The following is a 21,117-nucleotide window of genomic DNA, read 5'->3' on the forward strand; positions in this document are numbered from 1 at the left end:
GAGCGCTGTAATTACCCACTAAACCACCAAGCATCAAAATCTGGTTATACGGTTACCACCCAGCATAGTACATGGTTTCCTGGTGAACAGGAAACCATTTGGCTCGTCACTCAATGTAGAATCACCCACAGGCAGAAGGAAGAGGAAAGAATGAAGGAAAGAAAGACAGAAGAGGGAGAGTAAAAAGTCACCCAGAGGCAGAAGGACAAGGAAAGAATGAAGGAGAGAAAAAGAGAAGAGGATGAAAGGAAAGAAGGATGGAGGAGAGGAAGGGGCAGACACCTGAGAGCAGCATTACATCGAGTGAGCGGATGGTGAGCACTCCCATTTACCACACGCAAATATGCTTATTCATAATTACTCGAAAAAAGATTCACATCAAAGAACATATAAACGAACTTTCAATAATTGTCCTCAATATCAATATGATTTTTGCTTCTACTAAAGTGACTGTGTAAAATGGTAGTCTCATCTAAACATCATCTGGGATACCTTACTTAGCTACTAAAGATGAATTATGGAGATGAATCTGTGCACTAAAGTCTTAGTTCAACAGAAAGATTACAATATAAATAATATACTGAATCAGAATACTTCAACATTACCAAAAAGTGCTGCAATAATAATATGCCAAAGTTGTCCAAAAATCTGTGTCTGGCACACAAACATTTTTAAAAAGCAAAAGCTCCTACTTTATTACTTTTTTTTTTTTTAACTGGTTAGTTATATCATAAGGAATGCAAGTCTATGTGAAAAAAAGTGTCCAGTGACGCAAGATGGTGTATATTGTCGCACCATGGGGTATGGTAGCTCTAGAACAAGGCATTTCAGTGTTTGAGACTGGGTCATTTGAAATCATGTAGGTGATTTAGGTTTTCAAATATAAGACATGTATTTTCACTTGGCACAATGACAGAATATGAATAACAAAATCTGATCCTATAGGGAACTAATAATTATATTTTTGTCTTCATCACTGATCTTTATGGCACTAACCCTTTCAAGTCACATACTCAGTGTAGTATTTTATAAAAACACCAATTATGTTCTGCTGATACCTGCACAGCTGATTTGCCTTTATCCCCTAGTTTAATGTACCAGTACCAGTTATACAGAAAAAGCTGTAATGTTTTGGATCACACCATTGCCTTGCAATCAGAACTGCCTGTTTTAAAAGAACTGAAAACAAAACTGGTCAAGGCTAGTTAGATCTACAAGATGTGACCATCATTGTTAAGTTAGGTTTGACTTCAGTGGTTTTTCATTTTCTTTCCTTTCAAAAGTATGCCTTGCTTAACTCTACAGGGATAATTTCCCAAGAAAACGAAGGTCGGATATGAACAAAACACACCACAAAAAAATATTACTTCATGTAGCAATTATGGGGGCAATTAGAATAAAATCAGCTCCTATACTAGAAAATAATCATTACAAAGGTTTTGCAAAAATTGAGGCAGGGTGGGCTGTGTGTGCACATGCTGGACTATTCAGCAGAGTATCACATTTTCAGCTTCAGCTCGACATTTTGGATAAGGCTGAATTTAATTTTTTGGTTCTGTATATTTTGACATTACAGTAGTTCACTACAGTAACTGTAATCCACCAAAGAGCAGCTGATGGTGATTATTTTTTTCACTTCCTTTCTGTATATATAACCATTTTAAGCAAAATTCTAAAATCTAAAATCAATAAGGTTCAACTGCAGTTTTAGACGGTACAGGGATTCTCAATCCACATTAAACATTCTCTTTTAATCACCTTCATTGCATGCATGGACTATGACAGCAGTATTCTCTCTCTCTCTCTCCTAATCCCAGCAACATCTGCTAACCACATGGCACAGAGGTTAGGAATATGTTCAGTGCTGACGCTTTCCAAATGAAGGCTACAGTGTGTATTTTGTATGTGCCAGTGTGTTTTGCATGTGCTGTGTGTGTACAGCGCCCTCACACAGTAAACACATTCAGAGTAAACGATTCGCCTAGTGAACGAGCAGAGGGTAATCTGGTGCACAAAACCATAATGAATGAGTTGAACCCCAAGTGAACGAAATCAGGGGAAAGAGTAGGCCATAACTGCCATCCCCCATATTGAACGACCCCCCCCCCCCCAGTAGACACTGCACAAGAGGCCAGATCTGAGCAACCTATTGAGTAGAATCCAACGAAGGACGAAGACTTGCCTATGTCTATTTGCCTAAGATCAGTAAAATTCTATGTATGTTCTGGGGGAAGTCAAGGAAATTGAAACCAGCTACCTTAGGACACAGGAAGTGCTCAGTGGAGTAGAAACCACTTTTCATCATTACAAACCACTTTTCACCATTACACTGAAAGGCACAATATGGAAGGCAACAGAAGAAAACGTACACTCATCACACACTACTACCAAACACGAGAACAACAGGAACCAGTTGCTTTTACATCTGCTACACTTCCTGGGGAAGACGAAGATGATGTGATGTCAGTGGAGTCATCTTTGGACTCTGAAGGTTTTATGGGAGGGGTGAATTAGGTAGAGGCATGTGGGAAAGTGGTTCAGTCAAGTGATGAGGGCGAGACTGGTGATGGGAACGAGTGAATGGAAGGTGATGTGGTGAGGACAAACTAAGTGTATCTCCTTGCCTCGGAACCACCTGTATTCAAGCCAATCAAGGTCGCCATCAGCTTCACTTAAGATAAATAACCATGTGTTTTATATTTCATATATCTTTTTTTTTTTTTTTTCTTTTTTATGTGTCCGACTCAGGGCATAGGCTTCACAGCCTGCTATCAAGGCCCAGCAGTCCTCCTACATACCATACACCACTACATGTCACCATGGGCGTTTAATACCCACCGTCCATATTGAATACATGCTAGGGCTGTCTCATGCAGGACTGGTGTATTGGTATTAGCGGGGGTATTTTTACGACATGTCGGCGGGTCTTCTGGTAGATCAGTAAACCCTGATTAAATGAAATTCAAATCCTTAAACTGTTCCCTGCCCCAGCCGGGATTCGAACCTGGGTCCGTCAGGACTGCAGGCCACCTGAACTGTATGTGTTTGAAATGTGCCCTTTAGTACATCCTTATGGCTCAAAAAGTGGACTTTGAGGGAGCAGTGCCGCCCATATGCTATTTTTTCCATAAGATATGTTGCTCCCAGTGAACAAATTCACTTTGAATGAGCCCGTCTGCCACCCATAAACTTGTTCACTGTGCGAGGGCACTGTATTTTCTATGAGCTGTTTATATTATGTAAGTTGTGTAATTTGTGGTTGCTCTTTGTTTTTCTTGTGTTTTGTGGTGTGTTCTTACCTAATTGTATCTTTACAGGAATGAGTCCAGCTCGTACTGTCCCGTGTCTTAAACCATACTTATCGTACATATCCTTAAATTTGTGAATTGTTTTGGCACACACTATTTCATTCGGTAGTGCATTCCACTGATCAATTGCTCTGTTTGGGAAACAGAATTTCCTTACGTCTTTATCACCTCTCTTCTTATGCAGTTTTTTGCAGTGTCCTCTTGCTGATGCTTCCCCGCAGGTTAAGTAATCATTTATGTCTATTTTCTCCTTCCCTGATATGCATTTATATAGCATTATCATGTCACCTCTTTTCCTCCTCTCCTGTAGTGTTGGTGGATTCAGTTTATTTAGTCTTTCTTCGTAGCTTAGATCCCTTAAGCTTGGTTCCCTTCTTGTAGCGGCCCTTTAAACTTTTTCAATCTTGTCTATGTGTTTTTTGAGATGAGGACTCCAGACTACTGATGCATGCTCCAGGGTTGTTCTGATGAATGATGTTATTATCATTCTTAGCATGTCTTCATTTATGTATGTGAATGCTATTCTCATATTTGCAAGCAGTGTATACATGTTCCGTACCTTATACATGTTCCGTACCTTCTCACTGATGTGGTCAGCCAGAGATAGTCTGTTATTGATAATCACACCTAGGTCTGTGTGTAGGGTTTTATTTCCTAACGTATAATCCCAATTAAGTCTTTTTCCACTTTTACCAAACTTGATTACATAACACTTGTCCACATTGAATTCCATTTGCCATGTATTACTCCATTCATGAAGTTTATTTAATTCTTCTTGTAGCTCTTTACAAGAGTCTGTGTTAGTAATTCTCCTTTGTATTTTTGCATCATCTGCAAACATATTTAGATAGCTTTCATTTCCAGTGTTACTGTCTATATCATTTATATATACTAAAAACATGATTGGTGCCAGCACTGAGCCCTGTGGTACTCCACTAGTCACTTCTTTCCATAATGAGTAGTTTCCCCTTAGTACTGTTCTCATTTCTCTTTTTATGAGAAAATCTTGCATCCAACAAAACAGTTTGCCTCGAATTCCTCCTGGATGGTACAGTTTCCATAAAAGTCTTTGGTGTGGTACTGTGTCAAAAGCTTTCTTGAAATCTAAATAGATACTGTCCACCCATCCTTCTCTTTCCAGTATTGTGTCTGTTACTCTGTCATAGTAGCTCAACAGATTAGTAACACATGATTTTCCTTTTCTGAAACCAAACTGTCTTTCTGTTATCATATTGTGTTCTTCTAGACGATTTACCCAAGCTTTTCTTATAAGCTTTTCTAGTACCTTGCTTACAACACTGGTCAGTGATACTGGTCGCTAGTTGAGTGGATTTTGTCTATTCCCTTTCTTGAAAAAGGGGACAATGTTTGCTTTCTTCCAAATATCAGGTAGTTTACCTTGACTCAAGGATGTCTTGAAAATTAAAAATAATGATTTACTTAACTCCTTTGCACATTTTCGTAGCACCCAACATGAAATTTCATCAGGACCATTTACTTTTCCTCTGTCTAATCTACTTAACTCCTCTCGTATTACTTTTTCTGATATTTGTATATCTGGTAAGATGTGTGGTCATGCATGTTCCACATAGTCTCTCTCAAAATTGTTTTCTTCTGTAAAAACTGATTGGAAATTCTTACTTAATGCTTCACAAATATCCTTCTCTTGTGTATAGGTGATTCCCTCATCAGTAATGGATTGTATTTTATCTTTTACTTTGGTTTTGCTTCTGATGTAGCTGTAAAACAGCTTCGGTTGATCACTACTTTTATTTATGATATCCTCCTCAAACTGTTTTTGGGCTTCCCTCCTTATTCTTGTATAATCGTTTCTTGCCTGTTTGTACTTATTATATGCCCTTTCACTATTGTGTCTTCTGTATCTATTCAACAACAAATCTCTTCTTTCTTCTGATTTTTTACATTCTGTATTGAACCATTTTTTTATTTTATTTTCTGCTTCTTTGTGCTGTGGGATGTACTTCTGGACTCCTATTTCATAAAATTCACAGAATTTTATATAAACAGCATTTAAATCTTGTCCTCTAAGCTCATTTTCCCAATCAATTTCTAAGAAATACTTCTTTAGGTCATGATAATTTCCCTTTTTATAGTTTAGGCTCTTTTTGTAACTTTCATTGCTGTTAACTACTGTATATCATATGCTATCCTGAAGTTGCAATTTATACTGCATGGTCGCTTTTGCTGAGTGGACGGTGATATACTAAACTGTTAATATCATTTTCTTGCCTAGTAAATATGAGATCCAGCATTGAGGGTACATTGAGTTCTCTTTTTCTGGTGGTTTCCCTCACATGTTGCGTTAGGAAAAACTCTTGCACGAGATCCTGGAGCTTTCGGTCCCAACAGCTTTCTTGGCTTATTATATCTAGAGTATTCCAATTTATATTTGTATTAAAATCTCCAGTTAGTATAATTCTTTCCAATTTCTCTTCCATTTTATGTAGCAATGCTCTTAAACTCTGAATTGTACTCTCTGCCAGGTCCTCATATTTGTCTCTTCCCCATGTGTTTGATCCGGGTGGCATGTACAAATTGGCTACAATTACTTTCCCTTCAGATGTATTGATCTCTACTGCAATCAGCTCTACTTGTGAGGGTATATCTAGTTCTATTTCTTTGACTTTTAGATTTTTCTTAGTTAATATTATAATTCCTCCTCCTTTTTTTAAGTTCCTATCTCTTCTTCATATATTATATTCCTCTAAGTTTAGTATGTCATTTGATATCCTTGGTGTTAATTTTGTTTCAGTGTGTGTGTGTGTGTGTGTGTGTGTGTGTGTGTGTGTGTAATTCACCGGGTCGGTCAGGATCACTTGATGGTCGTGATTGTCAGCTTTTACCCTCCCGGAAGGGAGCTGAGAGCTCATATAGTCCGATCTAAGGGCAAGGCTGTGACCTTAACACACGCACACACCCATCCCCTTCCTCAAGGGGACAGTAACCACCCACTTCGTCAGTGAAACTATTCACAACCTGAGCGAGCCGCGAACTCCCGTCCACCAGTTGGCAAGCGGGAACATTACCACTGCACCAGCAAGCTCTGTGTGTGTGTGTGTGTGTGTGTGTGTGTGTGTGTGTGTGTGTGTGTGTGTGTGTGTGTGTGTGTGTGTGTGTGTGTGTGTGTGTGTGTGTACAATACTTTATTGTAACAATGGCAAGATATGTAAGATACCTTTTGACAGAGGTATAAGGGGAAAAAAAAGGTGACTTTGGTTGAGTAGTAAGAATAATCTGATCTTTATAATGGTTTTCCTATACCATTAAGCATAACAACTTCCCAGCATCTATTAAAATGTTACTGGAAAGATCACTGTTTTCTTAGAGGTAGGGGGGAGGTAGCCATAAAGATACATGCAGAAAAATTGAAATGCATAGAATATATAACTCCTCCAACCTCAACAGGTAGGACACTGAAGAGAGAAGGCATTCAGGACTAAGCAATGTTGTCATATGTTTGCATGCTAAGGTTGGTACTAGCCATCTTCAAACCCAGATTCATGCCAACTGGTATATTTTGCATTTCTGATGAAGCTTTATATTAACCCTATCAGGTTCTGGGGCTGGGCACGTTGTGTCTGTACTAAAGTCAGCCACTCAAGCTTACCCACATCTTCACAGCAAGATATTTTTCTTTCATCCCTCTTGTGTAAATACACTTTTCATACTAGAATGTTGGTTTTGGTGTAATTTTAAAGCTGAATATTTGTACCTTTGCGTAGTATGTTCAAAAAAGGAGAACAATCAAAATAAAATGTCAAAATGATGAGCTGAAGTTAGGCAAAAAAAACAAAAATTTTATACTTTGCCATAGAAAAATATTCGGGAAAAAAAAAAAATAAAATAAAATAATAAAGATATGTAAATCTGGTTTAAACCATGCAAAACTACAATAAATTACCTTTACAATGATATACAGATTATGGTAATTTTTGCATTTTATTGCACAATAAAGCTAAAGGATAGACATGCATAATTACTGTATATTTTAGTCTTGGCCGCATATTTGCTATGCAATCTTTTTCTTTGATCGGTCAGTGTAAATACATTTTTTAAGACAGGATGCTGGTTGTGGTGTTATTTTGAAGCTGAATAGTTGTACTTTATCACAGTATGTTCAAAAAAAGAAAACAAAGTATATAAACAGTCAAAGTGGCGAGTTGAAGTTAGGCAAAAACCAAAAATTTTATACCTTGCTGTAGAAAAACTTTCTCCAAGAATAAAGTGATAAATAAACAAAGCCATGAGTCAGACCAGCTGTGCAGTACCTGCCACACATACAGCAACTATTCCTTTACGTCAGGCTTGAGTCTCTTTGTTATGACTTATAAATGTGATTTATGATGAATATTTTACAAAAGTTTCTTAAAATGATGACTAAAAGCATCATCAGAATCTCTGAGGTTGGATTTGAAATGATCAAAATCGTCATCGGAATCTCAAAGGGTCAATCAATGAACTGTTGTGGCCAGTGGCTGGAAACACACCATTACATATGAATGCTCTTCTGCATCCAATGGTCAAATAAGAATGAAGAAGTTTCAGTATCTGTTTGAAACTCAGCAGAGCTCTCAAAGAGTGAATATCTGCATAGCTATTTACCAAGCTTGTAGCCACAAAATATCTGCAGTGCTATTTGCCAAGCTTGTAGCCACTCTTAAAACTGATGTAGTACTTCCTTGGATGGTGGTTATTGGTCATCCTAAATGATAAAATTTTAGAAAATATATGGCATACTCTACAGAACTATGATACTATCCTTCATCAACACTGTATCATTACAGGCATACCCTGGTTTAACAATGCAACTGGTTATGTAAAAACCCATCGCTAGGCAAGGTATCATATTTCAGGGAATTTAACACTTAAAGTACTGTATAGGGTTGCATTTTTGAGTCTTGGGATTCTCCCCCAACCAAGTCCTAAACCCATCCAAATGAGTCCAAAAGCAAGGTTCTAGCTAACCTAAACCCCCAAATAGCTTTAAAACATATTATGCCAAGCCTAAAATCAGTTTATAACTTATCTAAACCCAAAAATAAACTCTGAAAATCATCACATATGTCTGGAAAAATCAAACTTAGTAAACTGTACCTCAAAATGACAATGTTCACCCAACCTATGACTAAAACACATTAATCTAAGTCTAAAAACAGTTTATAAATCAACCTAAGCACAAAATTTAAGTCTAAAATGTCATCAAAATCAGTTTTAAAAAATAAAAAATTAAAAACCCAACATTAAACCGGGGTTTGCCCATCGTTATGCAGAGTAGGGTGGTATTTCTAACCCCATCGCTAATCTGGGGTATCGCATATAGGGGTATTGTATCTCAGGCTCTGCCTATACTATATTACAGAACTTACTTGCGACTCCTGATTGAAACATCCCGTCCCCACAACACCAGCTCTTCCTCACGCAGTTTCTGAAAAAAGTGAGCTAATATAAAACCTACAGAACTAGTAGCACTGATGGTTGAAATATTAGAAATTACATACTGAATAACATAAAAAGATGATAATATTATGTTTACTGGGATAAAGCTTGTCTTGCTATATTATAAACTGAACCACCCCAGTGACCATAATCATCTTAATTCAACCAAGCAAAATTAAATTGTGAATGATGATTCCCACGGACATAAGTTCAGTTCCAGGCTGGGGCAGAGAAACCTGGGGAGGTGACAAATGAAGTGATGTCACACAGAAGTGCAGGTCCTCAAGGAACAAAATTTTAAGTCTATGTCCAGACCTGGGGTGGAGAGGGAAAGAAATCCCCTAAAATCTCTCTCTCTCTCTCTCTCTCTCCCTCACACACACACACACACACACACTCTCGCTGGCTCAGTGGTAACATTTTCGCTTGCCATCTGGTAGACAGGAGTTCGCGCCTCACTCGGGATGCGAAAAGTTTCACTGACGAAGTGGGTGGTTACTGTCCCCCATGAGCAAGGGGATAGGTGTGTGCATGTGTGAAGGTCACAGCCTTGCCTTTAGACTGGATTATATGAGCTCTCAGCTCCCCTCCGAGAGGGTAAAAGCTGACGATCGCGACCATCAAGTGATCCTGACCGACCCGGTTAACCCCTTAACCGCGGGGCGTCACCAGGAATGTCCTCATTACTTCACCACAGATGAACTAAAATAAATAATGAACTCATACTTGTTTTTGTTATACTTTTCCATGCACTCCTTCATTTCATACAAGCAAAAGCTATTTTTGAGAGTACTAACATAACTTTTCCATACTAAACTGATATATTTTTTTATTGAGTATTTTGAGTGTCTACCAGGGTAAAGGCGATCAGCATTATAGAACCTTATATTGGATGTGAGGCCACTGTACTTCAGTGTCCCTAAAAACTCTAAATTTTTCATCATTCACCCTGGTCATACTATGGCTGATACTGACCAAAAAATTAGTAGACCCATACCTCACAATAAGTTCTTATCTGATCATACTAAAAACTGTTCATGATAGAGTGGGAATCCTTTTTTTTTTTTTATTCATGCTACAAAATCGTTTAAACTGTGACTAAATTCTGAGGGAAAGTAGCCTTATATTAGGCATATTGTACTTATACTTTAAGAAGCTCAGTTTTACAACAAAAAAAAAAAAAAAGTTAAGCAGGCTTCAGATAAGCTGATAAACGTGTTATTTTTTTTCACATCAAAGAGATGGGAGGACAACTGTAATGCCACAGTATAAGGATTAAGAATAATAAATTTTTATGATACAGGAAAGTATTTGGCTATTAGGAAGGTGCAAGTAATGTATGTGCTTGCACATAAGACAATATGCTGAGATGTACGTTCCTTCCCCCTTCAAAAAAATAACTCCCCTGCTGCATATAACTTCTCTTCTATGGGACAGTTATCTGAAACATGCAGGGAGATCTAGGGTGAAGTGTACTATGTTCTTTAGCCCTGTTACCCTTGCACAATTTTTTGATATGGGGTGGACTGGTAAGCTAAGGTGCTCCAACTGCATGTGGTCCATACAGGATTACAGTACAGTAGTTCTGAAGGGTGGTTGGGTTTTCTTGTTCATATAATGGAGCTCTGGGACAAATGACTGGTCACTGTTGTCTTCAATTTCTGGACTCGGTAACCTAGTCCCAGGCCCCAACGTTCTTGATTAAGTGATGAATTGATGGATGGTACAGTAATAGCAACTGCGAATTGGAAAAATGAAATTTATCTTAAACAGATTACTCATTTCCCTTAATTACATCACTTAAGACCACAATACTGTATCAAGTTTGATTCAAATGGATAAGGTCATGAAGGAGGATGGGTATTATACCCTTCACTATATGGCAATCACCCCATGCGCAACAGTGGTGAAGTGGTTAGTACTGCTAGCCATGATGCAATATTCATCACGAGACAGTTGCAGGGAAAGTTTCACCAGAGGAGGAAATGCTTGTACCATGTGTTTGTGGACCTGGAAAATGCTCTTGATAGAGTACCAAGAAGAGATATAGAGTGGGCCTTGAGAAGACAGAATGTGCCTGAGAGACTCATTGCAGCTGTCATGTCTCTCTGTATTGATACAAGATCAAAAGTCAAGACAATAGCAAGAACATTAGGAAATTTTGGAATATGAATTGGAGTACATCAAGGTTCAGCACTCAGTCCATTGCTGTTCAACATAGTAATGGAAGAGGCAACACAGGAATGTAGAGGGAAAGGCCCATGGGAATTGCTGTATGCTGATGACCTAGTGCGGACAGTGAAGACTAAGGAAGAAGTGGTGGAAATGTTTAACAGATGGAAAAAGGGAATGGAGAAGAGGGGAATGAAAATAAATATGGATAAGACAAAGGTAATGATGACAGGCAAGAAATTAGTAGAAAGAATTTAGTTAGGAAAGTGGCCATGTAGATGCTGTGGCAGAGGAGTAGGAGCGAACTCAGTGTTGTGCACGGAGTGTAATAAGTGGTGCCAAGAAGGTGTTCAGATCTGCAGAATCAGAGAGGAGTGCAAAATATTCACTGCCCAGCCTGCATAAGAAGAGAAGCGGAGGGACATGAAGCAAAGGATGAGCTAGAGGTGAATGGGGGCACATTACAGGAAGTGCAGCAGTTCTACTATCTAGGAGATGTATTGGACTGTGCAGCAGGGGTGGAGAGATCAGTTAGAACACGAGTGGCATCAGCATGGTTAAAGTGGAAGGAAATAGCTAGCCTACTGGTCAACACACACATACCACTGGGACACATAAGTAAATATATGAGGTCTGCATTAGATCAATATTGATATATGGTGCTGAAACATGGGCTTTGACAGACAGACTGATGAATGTTCTGAAGAGTACTGATCGTAGAATGTTAAGATACACGGCAGAAGTGAGATGGGAAGACAGAGTTTTCAGTGAGGAGGTAGCCAGATGCGGGATGAAGGATCTCGATATCATCTTGAGGCAGAGGTGGCTTAGATGATTTGGTCACATGAAGTAGGGTGAGGAAGGAAGCTGTGTAAGAACAGCAGAGGAAATGGAGATGGTGGGACGTCAACAGCCGGGAAGACCTAAGAAGACCTGGAAAAGTGTTGTAACACAATGGAAAGACTGGGTATTGGAGAAGATTTAATCCAGGATAGGATGCAACGGAGAAAAGCCATCACACGTCCAACACCAGTTTGAATATGAGAACAAAAGGATGAAAAACGATGATGACGATGCTGCCAGCCTCCCACCTTTTCCTTACATTACCTGAAACCCCTGAAGGCTGCCTACAAACACAAAAAAAGAATTTTACTGCAAGTATTTCTTCATTTTAACACCAGTGAGCTACAACCATTATGAGGCAACAAGAGACTGGAGGTGGATGAAATGGAATGATAAGTCCATGACATTTCAGTTGTGGAACTGAAAACTTAAGCAATGGTCACCTGAGGGCCTGAAGGGCCTGACAGACCAGGGCAAGGTGCTTTCTGGGGGGCATACCCTAATATTATAACATGCACACATTTTATGTGAGACTAGCTGTCAGCACAAGGAGACTGTAATGACCAAAGGAATATTCGTAAGCTGAGACAGGAATACAATGCAGAGAGGTTCAAGGTGCATGACTACACTAATTAAGCTCAAGAAAACTGGGCCACAGGGGCACATCACTTCCCACCATCCCAAACTATATACTGTGTATATATATATATATCTATCTATCTATTGCCAGAAGTCTCAATCCTGTTTGGGGTGGCCACAAACAAATCGCCTCAACGTCGCCCTGTCCCCCGCCATTTCACTGCCCTGCTCCCAACTCACACACCCCTCTCTCATATATCTCTCCACCCCATCCCTCCATCTCATCCACGGCCTCCCCCTCCCTCTTCCCCCCTCCACCTCACTCACATACACTCTCTTCATCAGTCTCTCACCCTCCATCCTCTCCACATGGCCAAACCACCTCAGTGTGTTCCTCATAACACTTCCTATCACATCCACATCCACACCACAACACTCCTTTATATCCTCATTCGTCAGCCTGTCTCTCCATGTGACTCCACAGGCTCCTCTTAAATAACTCATTTCCACTGCTCTCACTCTTGACTTGTGTCCTTCCAACAACGTCAAAGCTTCACTTCCATAAGTTAGAGTTGGTATCATAATACTGTCATGTAGTAACTTTTCACTTCCATGCTCACTTCCCTGTTTCTTATCACTGCTTTCAAAGAACCAGCAACCTTTCTTCCCTGCTGTACCCTTTCAAGCACTTCACCCTCCAAACCTCCATCCTTACTCATCACACTACCAAGTACCTAAACGGACTCACATTTTCCGATTCCTCACCATCCAACCTCGCTGTACATTCACTGACTTCACCTCTCTCAAAGACCATCACTTTACTCTTCCCTACATTCACCTATAGATTCCAATTCTTACACACTCTCCCAAACTCATCCACCAAGCCTTGCAGCTCCCCTTCGTCTTCACGCAACAACACAGTATCATCTGCAAACAACAGTACAGGGAGTTTCCAAACACTATCCTCTCTCACCAGGGCCACTCCAACATCCACTACCCTACCTTGTACCTCTTTTATTACCCCATCCATGTACAGATTGAAAAACCATGGAGACATGACACATCCCTGTTTCAACCCAACCTTCAAAGAGAAAAATTCACTTAGTTCACCATCCACACACACTGCAGCCTTAGCACCATCATACATACTCTTCACAGCATTCAACAACTTCCCATCTACTCCATATATTCTTAATACTTTCCACAATCCTTGTCTATCCATCCTGTCATATGCTTTCTCCAAATCCATGAAAGCCGCATACAACTTCTTTCCCTTCTCTAGAAACTTTTCCACTAAAGATCTAAGAATGAATATCTGATCTACACAACCTCTTCCCTTCCTAAAGCCTCCCTGTTCTTCTCCAACTAATTCCTCTGTTCTTTCTCTAACTCTGTCAATAAGTATCCTACCATACACTTTTCCTATTATACTAAGAAGATAAATGCCCCTATGATTACCACACACTTCTTTTTCCCCTTTTCCTTTGTACAAGGGAATAATTATACCTGACTTCCAATCCTCCGGGACTCTACCTTCTTCCCAGGCCAATCTGCACATCTTCCACATCCATTCTACTACAATCTCTCCCCCATGCTTCAGCATTTCACCACACACTCCATCAATTCCTGGAGCTTTCCCCAATTTAACTTTCTTCATTGCTTCCACAACTTCTATCCTACTGATTTCTTCCTGTCTTCTCACCTCCCTCCTTCTCCCAGCCATTCCCCAGCCACTTATACTCGCATATATATATATATATATATATATATATATACATCTATCTATCTATCTATATTTATTTAGTGGGTAAATTATTGAACCGGTGAAGGTTTATATCCAAGGGATGATTGAGGTTTATCGCCCATGTAATGCCACTCAGGGATGAGTGAGGCTGGTCACTCTCATCTTAAAAGTTAGGACCAACTGCCAAGCCCCGGGCTTCTACGCTCCTCATGGGGCAACGTAAGATTGGATGATGGATGGATGGAGATATATATATATATATATATATATATATATATATATACACACACACATATATATAAAGCGACTAACTGAACAAAACAGAATGCCCAGAAATATTAAATCCTAGCATGCCAAATGAGCTGAGCATACAAACAGTGTGGTTCTAGTAAACTCAATAAAAAAACTACCTTCACAATCCTTACACTTTGAAATAGTGAACAAAACATTTAAACAATACAGTCATTCCTCACTGAACACCATATACAGTATATCTTCCTGACAAGTACTGTTTTGCTTTTATCGATAGTTATGTTCCACCAAGAAAATTTATCTTCTCAAACATTAAAAAATCATTCTTACCTGCAGATAAGTATTAGAATGTACATAATGTGACTAAGTGCAGTACTGTATATAAACAAGTATTATGGCAGATTCATAAGCAGCTTCAAGAAAAAAGTCATATACAGTACTGCAATAAATGCAAGTGTGAAAGATTTCTATCTGGACCACTTTATAATGAACAATAGCATGTTACAAGAAAACTGTTCCTACATTAATGAACATCATTATAGTGAAAACCATCTATCTATCTATCTATTGCCAGACGCCTCAATCCCGTTTGGGGTGGCCACAAGCAAATCGCCTCCACGTCGCCCTGTCCCCCGCCATTTCACTGCCCTGCTCCCAACTCACACCCCCCTCTCTCATATACCTCTCCACCCCATCCCTCCATCTCATCCTTGGCCTCCCCCTCCCTCTTCCCCCCTACACCTCACTCACATACACTCTCTTCGTCAGTCTTTCACCCTCCATCCTCTCCACATGGCCAAACCACCTCAGTGTGTTCCTCATAATGCTTCCTATCACATCCACATCCACACCACAACGCTCCTTTATATCCTCATTCGTCAGCCTGTCTCTCCATGTGACTCCACAGGCTCCTCTTAAATAACTCATTTCCATTGCTCTCACTCTTGACTTGTGTCCTTCCAACAATGTCCAAGCTTCACTTCCGTACGTTAGAGTTGGTATCACAATACTGTCATGTAGTAACTTTTTCACTTCCATGCTCACTTCCCTGTTTCTTATCACTGCTTTCAAGGAACCAGCAACCTTTCTTCCCTGCTGTACCCTTTCAAGCACTTCACCCTCCAAACCTCCATCCTTACTCATCACACTACCCAAATACTTAAATGTACTCACATTTTCCAATTCCTCACCATCCAACCTCGCTGCACATTCACTGACTTCACCTCTCTCAAAGACCATCACTTTACTCTTCCCTACATTCACCTTTAGGTTCCGTTTCTTACACACTCTCTCAAACTCATGCACCAAGCCTTGCAGCTCCCCTTTGTCTTCACTCAACAACACAGTATCATCTGCAAACAACAATACAGGGAGTTTCCAAACACTATCCTCTCTCACCAGGGCCACTCCAACATCCACTACCCTACCTTGTACCTCTTTTATTACCCCATCCATGTACAGATTGAACAACCATGGAGACATGACACATCCCTGTTTCAAACCAACTTTCAAAGAGTAAAATTCACTTAGTTCACCATCCACACGCACTGCAGCCTTCGCACCATCGTACATACTCTTCACAGCATTCAACAACTTCCCATCTACTCCATATATTCTTAACACTTTCCACAATCCTTGTCTATCCACCCTGTCATATGCTTTCTCCAAATCCATGAAAGCCGCATACAACTTCTTTCCCTTCTCTAGAAACTTTTCCACTAAAGATCTAAGAATGAATATCTGATCTACACAACCTCTTTCCTTCCTAAAGCCTCCCTGTTCTTCTCCAACTAATTTCTCTGTTCTTTCTCTAACTCTGTCTATAAGTATCCTACCATACACTTTTCCTATTATACTAAGAAGACCAATGCCGCTATGATTACCACACACTTCTTTTTCCCCTTTTCCTTTGTACAAAGGAATAATTATACCTGACTTCCAATTCTCCGGGACTCTAACTTCCTCCCAGGCAAGGAATTACTAGTATTCTATTCTGCAGCAAAGTCTCTCTTTTTTTTAATGCCTCCTATTTTTCTCAAGGTACAATAAAAAACAATTTTTATACAGCATATGAAAATTATCACTGATTCAGAAACAAGTCATTAGAAAAAACACAAAATGCAACAATGCTCATTGGAAAACCAGCGATCACTTTTTTTTTTTTTTTTTTATTGAGTATATGTGGTCATGAATCTATACTAATGGTTTCAAACAAAATCACAAAAACAAAGCACTAACAGCACCTCTCCCCTGGTGACAATGCTGAGATGAACCCTTGTGTTCCACTGATCTTTGGGTGCTAAGTGGAAAGCAAAAGCAATGGCTTTCTTTTACAGCAAGGACATGGTCTTTGGAATAGGGATGTCTATTACGTTATTATCATACCAGTCATGAATACAGAATGTGGCTGGAATACAGGACCTTAGAAACACACTATTTTGCCATGTCAAGGGAAAATATAAATCACATTACCAAGGGAAAATATAAATCACACTACCACGGGAAAATATAAATCACAATACCACATGGTCAAGGGAAAATATAAATCACACTACCACATGGTCAAGGGAAAATATAAATCACACTACCACATGGTCAAGGGAAAATATAAATCACACTACCACATGCGACTTACTAAAAGTGAATGTCCATCAATTCCTCTTCTCAGAGATACTTCACCACAGTCTGACAGCTCTACCTGTAAAAAAAAAAAATATACACAATATGAAAAAAAAGTAGACATATTGTTGTTGTTGTTGCTGATCAACCCCCATCTGTCTGGCCAACCAGACTCCTCAACCACAAGAAAGCAACTGCCTCTGCAGGGTTGTCCCATGTAGGGAACAGATGATTCTTTGTGGCTAACAGTGTCTTACCACAGCAAAGTGCAGGGAATAGTAAGGAGGCTTGGTTCCTGGATGGATTCAGCATTTGCATCTCCACCCATGAAACAGTGGCACCACAGCAGGCTTTATTTCACTTCATAATATAGTTATTTGGTTACTGCCCAGTTTTGTGAAAGGTTTCCTGGGTGACAGGAAACCAGCAGGCTTGTCACTCACTGTAGAACCACCTCATGTGGGAAGAGGAGTAATAAAAAGTGACAAGAGGGAAAGGGAAGGTAGGAAGAAAGGAAGGCACATGCAGAGACAGAATGAAAAATGGGAAGGAAGATGTTGGCAGAACTACATCAAATGGGTGGATGATGGTCACCATCACCTACCAGCAGACAGAGTAGTTACGTTTCAATGTACTGTACATAAACCAATGCAAACTAAATACAAGTACAGCACATTATATACAGCAGACCCATGAAAACTGCAGATGATGGATACTGGCAATACATTACAGTATGCAGTGTTATTCAGAACTGATTACTCAAACCCCATTTTCCTATAACTGGCTCTGATGTGATGTCTGGTGCCCAGTTAGCAGAACAAGCTGCATCTACCTAGGTTCTTAATGCTGGTTCCAAATTCTATACTGGCACTAGTGGAATCATCCATCTCTTATACTGTATTATCCCAGGTAAAAGACTATCCACTTAGTCTGTTCTTATTGCTTATTATCCCCCCAGGTTTAACCTAGATAGATCATATAGCCCTGTAAGGGTTACAGGTGAGCGCTACCCCTCCCAGCAAAGGCGGCTACCCGGGCGCGGTGCGAACTATCGACCTCGAGTCACAATGCTTTACCACTAAGCCACCCCGCTCCCCCCTTACTGCTTAGATGTCAGGAATCCTGATGATATAACAATTCATTTTTACCCTCTAGCCAGAAAACTTCACATTTCCTGCATACTATGAGACCATGCAAATAAGGAACCCTACTTTACAGTGTATGACTATAGGCTATGCAACTTCTTCCCCCCCCCCCCCCAAAAAAAAAGTTCATGAAACAAACAGGTTAAGCCATATATCTCAGGAAATCGTTACTCTAACCAACCATACATCATTCACTCCTTCAGTACATCATCAAGAGCATAGTTTCCCTTGTCTTGGTTATTTAGTCCCAACAATAATGCAAGTGTGATTATTCCCTTGTCCCTGAGTGTCATTATGTGAGCATTAAACCCCAACCAGCCATTGGATATAAACTCTTATGGGCCACCTCTGTTTGGAGCACCTTATCCCAATAGATTCATACAATCCACTGGATTTACAATGAGACAAGCCTGTGGTCACAACAAAACAACAGCAACATACCCCAAGGTATAAGCTTTACAGTTCTTAGAAAATGACTTAGGGGAAACTATGTCCTTAAACATGACAGCTCTTCCCACCTCCTACTATGGGATTGTCATTATTATTCACCATTTTCAGTTTTACATCAATTTTTGATGGAATATGTATCAGACTGGTTCACCTGATAACTCTCTCTGACCTTGCTTTGTTCTGTACCAGCTCTCTAGATACATATTTAGATCTAAGGTCTGTATACATCACTTCATCCACTAACTTCCTTGGTCTGGGACTCCATCAATGGCCTGGTATCTATAAACTTCTACACCTCCTTACCCAACTTTTCTAAGTAGTCCATCTTCTCAACATGTCCAAACCTTCTCAGTATGCTTCCTTCTACTTCCTTTCAGATGCTGTACACTCTCAGCCAACTTCTCAGGTCTTAAAAGGATATCCCATCATCCACCTATAATTCACACATCCCAGGATCATTCTCGTCATACTGTTCTCAGTCTCACTAGGTCCTCTTCCCCCCCCCCCCACATGCCATGTTTCACTGCCAAACAACAAGACATTCCTAAAACAGAGACCAAACACTCTCCCTTTTGTGGATGATGAGAACACTTATGATGTAGAGAGAAGAGTCTCTGAACTTTTTCTAGCCACTACATAGCTACCCTTGCAATGACACTGCTCAGCACCACCCCCTGTACTGATGACATCACCAATGTAAAACGAGCTCCAGTGATTCATCTTCGATCACCACTGACCCTACATCTACTACACATGAAATCCACTGCCAGCCTCAGCTATAAATTTCACTCCTGTACATCTCTTGGAGTCCAATGACTGCAGCCAATCCAGAAAATACTATGGTATTCCTAATACATAAAATACTATTCCAATCCACATCTTTCCTACATACGGCATATTTACGCAAATCCATAACTGATTCAATGTCACACCCACAGCTCATGTCTTTTGTCTTCATGATTTCTACTTGGAAGGTTAGTGACTAGCTACATAAATTCTCCTCACTTCCGGAATTTTCAGCCAATTCTTCCATACTCTCTCCAATCAGCATGAGATCATCTGGGCAGCTCTCGCTTAAATCATGTAATAATACTTCCGCTAACATTATGAAGAGCGTTGGGCCCAGGACTGATCCCTCACGTCCCCTGACATTAACCTCATACTTATCAATGTAAGTTCCAATGACTCTAAAGCTACTTCAAACATCTGCCTAGGCTATATCACCATAACAACAATCAATTCCTCAACTACCAATTTTCTCACTGCCCACCATACCACTTCCCTCGGGACTCAGCCAAACGCTTTTTCCTGTCTAAAAAATATATAGCACAGTCCCTTACCTTTAGCCAAGCATATCTCATGCAGATGTTTAACTACAAATACATCAGGAATTTGGTAGTGAAAATCCAGTTCATTCAATGTCATCTTTCCGGGTAAGCTAATTCTGATTCTAGAAAAAGGGGTAATGATGATTTTTTAAATCCAAAATTTGCAACCTGATCTGATTTCAATCCAATGTGCAATTTTGGAGGATTTCATTCCAGTGATGCAGTCTGGTCCTAGCTCTACTTTGGGTGAATCTTTAATGCCTCCTCGTCATTGAGGCTGTCATATTGTTGTGCATTGTGCATATTTTTCTTTATACAGTATTTAAATCAATACAACATACCTGTACATAACATCAAGGCAAAGAAAGATGCAATAAACAAAATACACTAAATTATACAAAACAGAGGCATCAGGGCACCTTCTACAATGATGACAGTATAGATAACTGTCAGAGCTTAACCCTTCTAATATATGGCCTCTTGTAGGCTGAACATAATCATTTTTATGTCATAAATAATAGTAATAATAATAATAATAATAATAATAATAATAATAACAGTAATACAAATGATAACACTACGGTAATAACAATGAAAAGGCACTATCATATCAGTAATGAAAGCATTAACAGTAGACTGCCTGTAAATCATAAAAAATGCCTTTCTTGAGCTGAAAACTACCAGCAGGTAGAAAAAAAAAAAAAAAAGCATTAAAAAAAGTATCAACACAGTAAGAATAATAAAAAAAGACATCAACAGAATGTATATACAGTTTTTAAAAATTCATTAACCTACTAACATTTACAACAATGATGATGTACATGTACTGGTATCGCTGTTACTATTGCGTGCCCCATTCCATATCAGCTTCTAAGATTTCACAGTTTACTCACTTGCTGGAGCCATGCAGCTACTTGTTCAACTGTCCACCGTTCCACATCAACTTTCTGAGGTACTGTCGTCGCCATCACAAATCTACACACTATCACTACTGTACTATGGCAAAACTCTGACTAGAACATCCCCATCTACTCTGAAAATATATTAAAAAAATAATGAGTTCCAAGCATTAGATCAACAGTTAAAATGGGGGTTTCAATAGCTACATACATCAATCATCATCAGTCAATGACTGGTTCATTGTAAGATCAGACTTTTCTACAGTTACTGGGAGGAACACCATGCTGGATATGATGTAGGGTAAGGAGGCTGTCATCTAC

The 21,117-nt window shown here is 39.6% G+C and overlaps 1 protein-coding gene across 1 annotated transcript in view; it reads right to left on the reverse strand.

The window, feature by feature from the left end:
* LOC145416880 (uncharacterized) overlaps nucleotides 1–20,865 on the reverse strand; it is a 151,069-nt gene extending 130,204 nt beyond the window's left edge. The window contains exons 1-3 of the mRNA XM_080285746.1: nucleotides 20,791–20,865; nucleotides 16,991–17,053; nucleotides 8,696–8,754 (exon numbers count right to left, since the gene is read on the reverse strand). Coding sequence (XP_080141872.1) covers nucleotides 8,696–8,754; nucleotides 16,991–17,053; nucleotides 20,791–20,865 — 197 coding nt within the window. The remainder of the gene's footprint in view (nucleotides 1–8,695; nucleotides 8,755–16,990; nucleotides 17,054–20,790) is intronic.
* Nucleotides 20,866–21,117: the final 252 nt, after the last annotated feature.

Source organism: Coenobita brevimanus, chromosome 108 (assembly GCF_032717465.1).
Source record: "Coenobita brevimanus isolate Jiangsu-jjx chromosome 108, ASM3271746v2, whole genome shotgun sequence".
In the NCBI taxonomy this organism is placed as follows: Eukaryota; Metazoa; Arthropoda; class Malacostraca; order Decapoda; family Coenobitidae; genus Coenobita; species Coenobita brevimanus.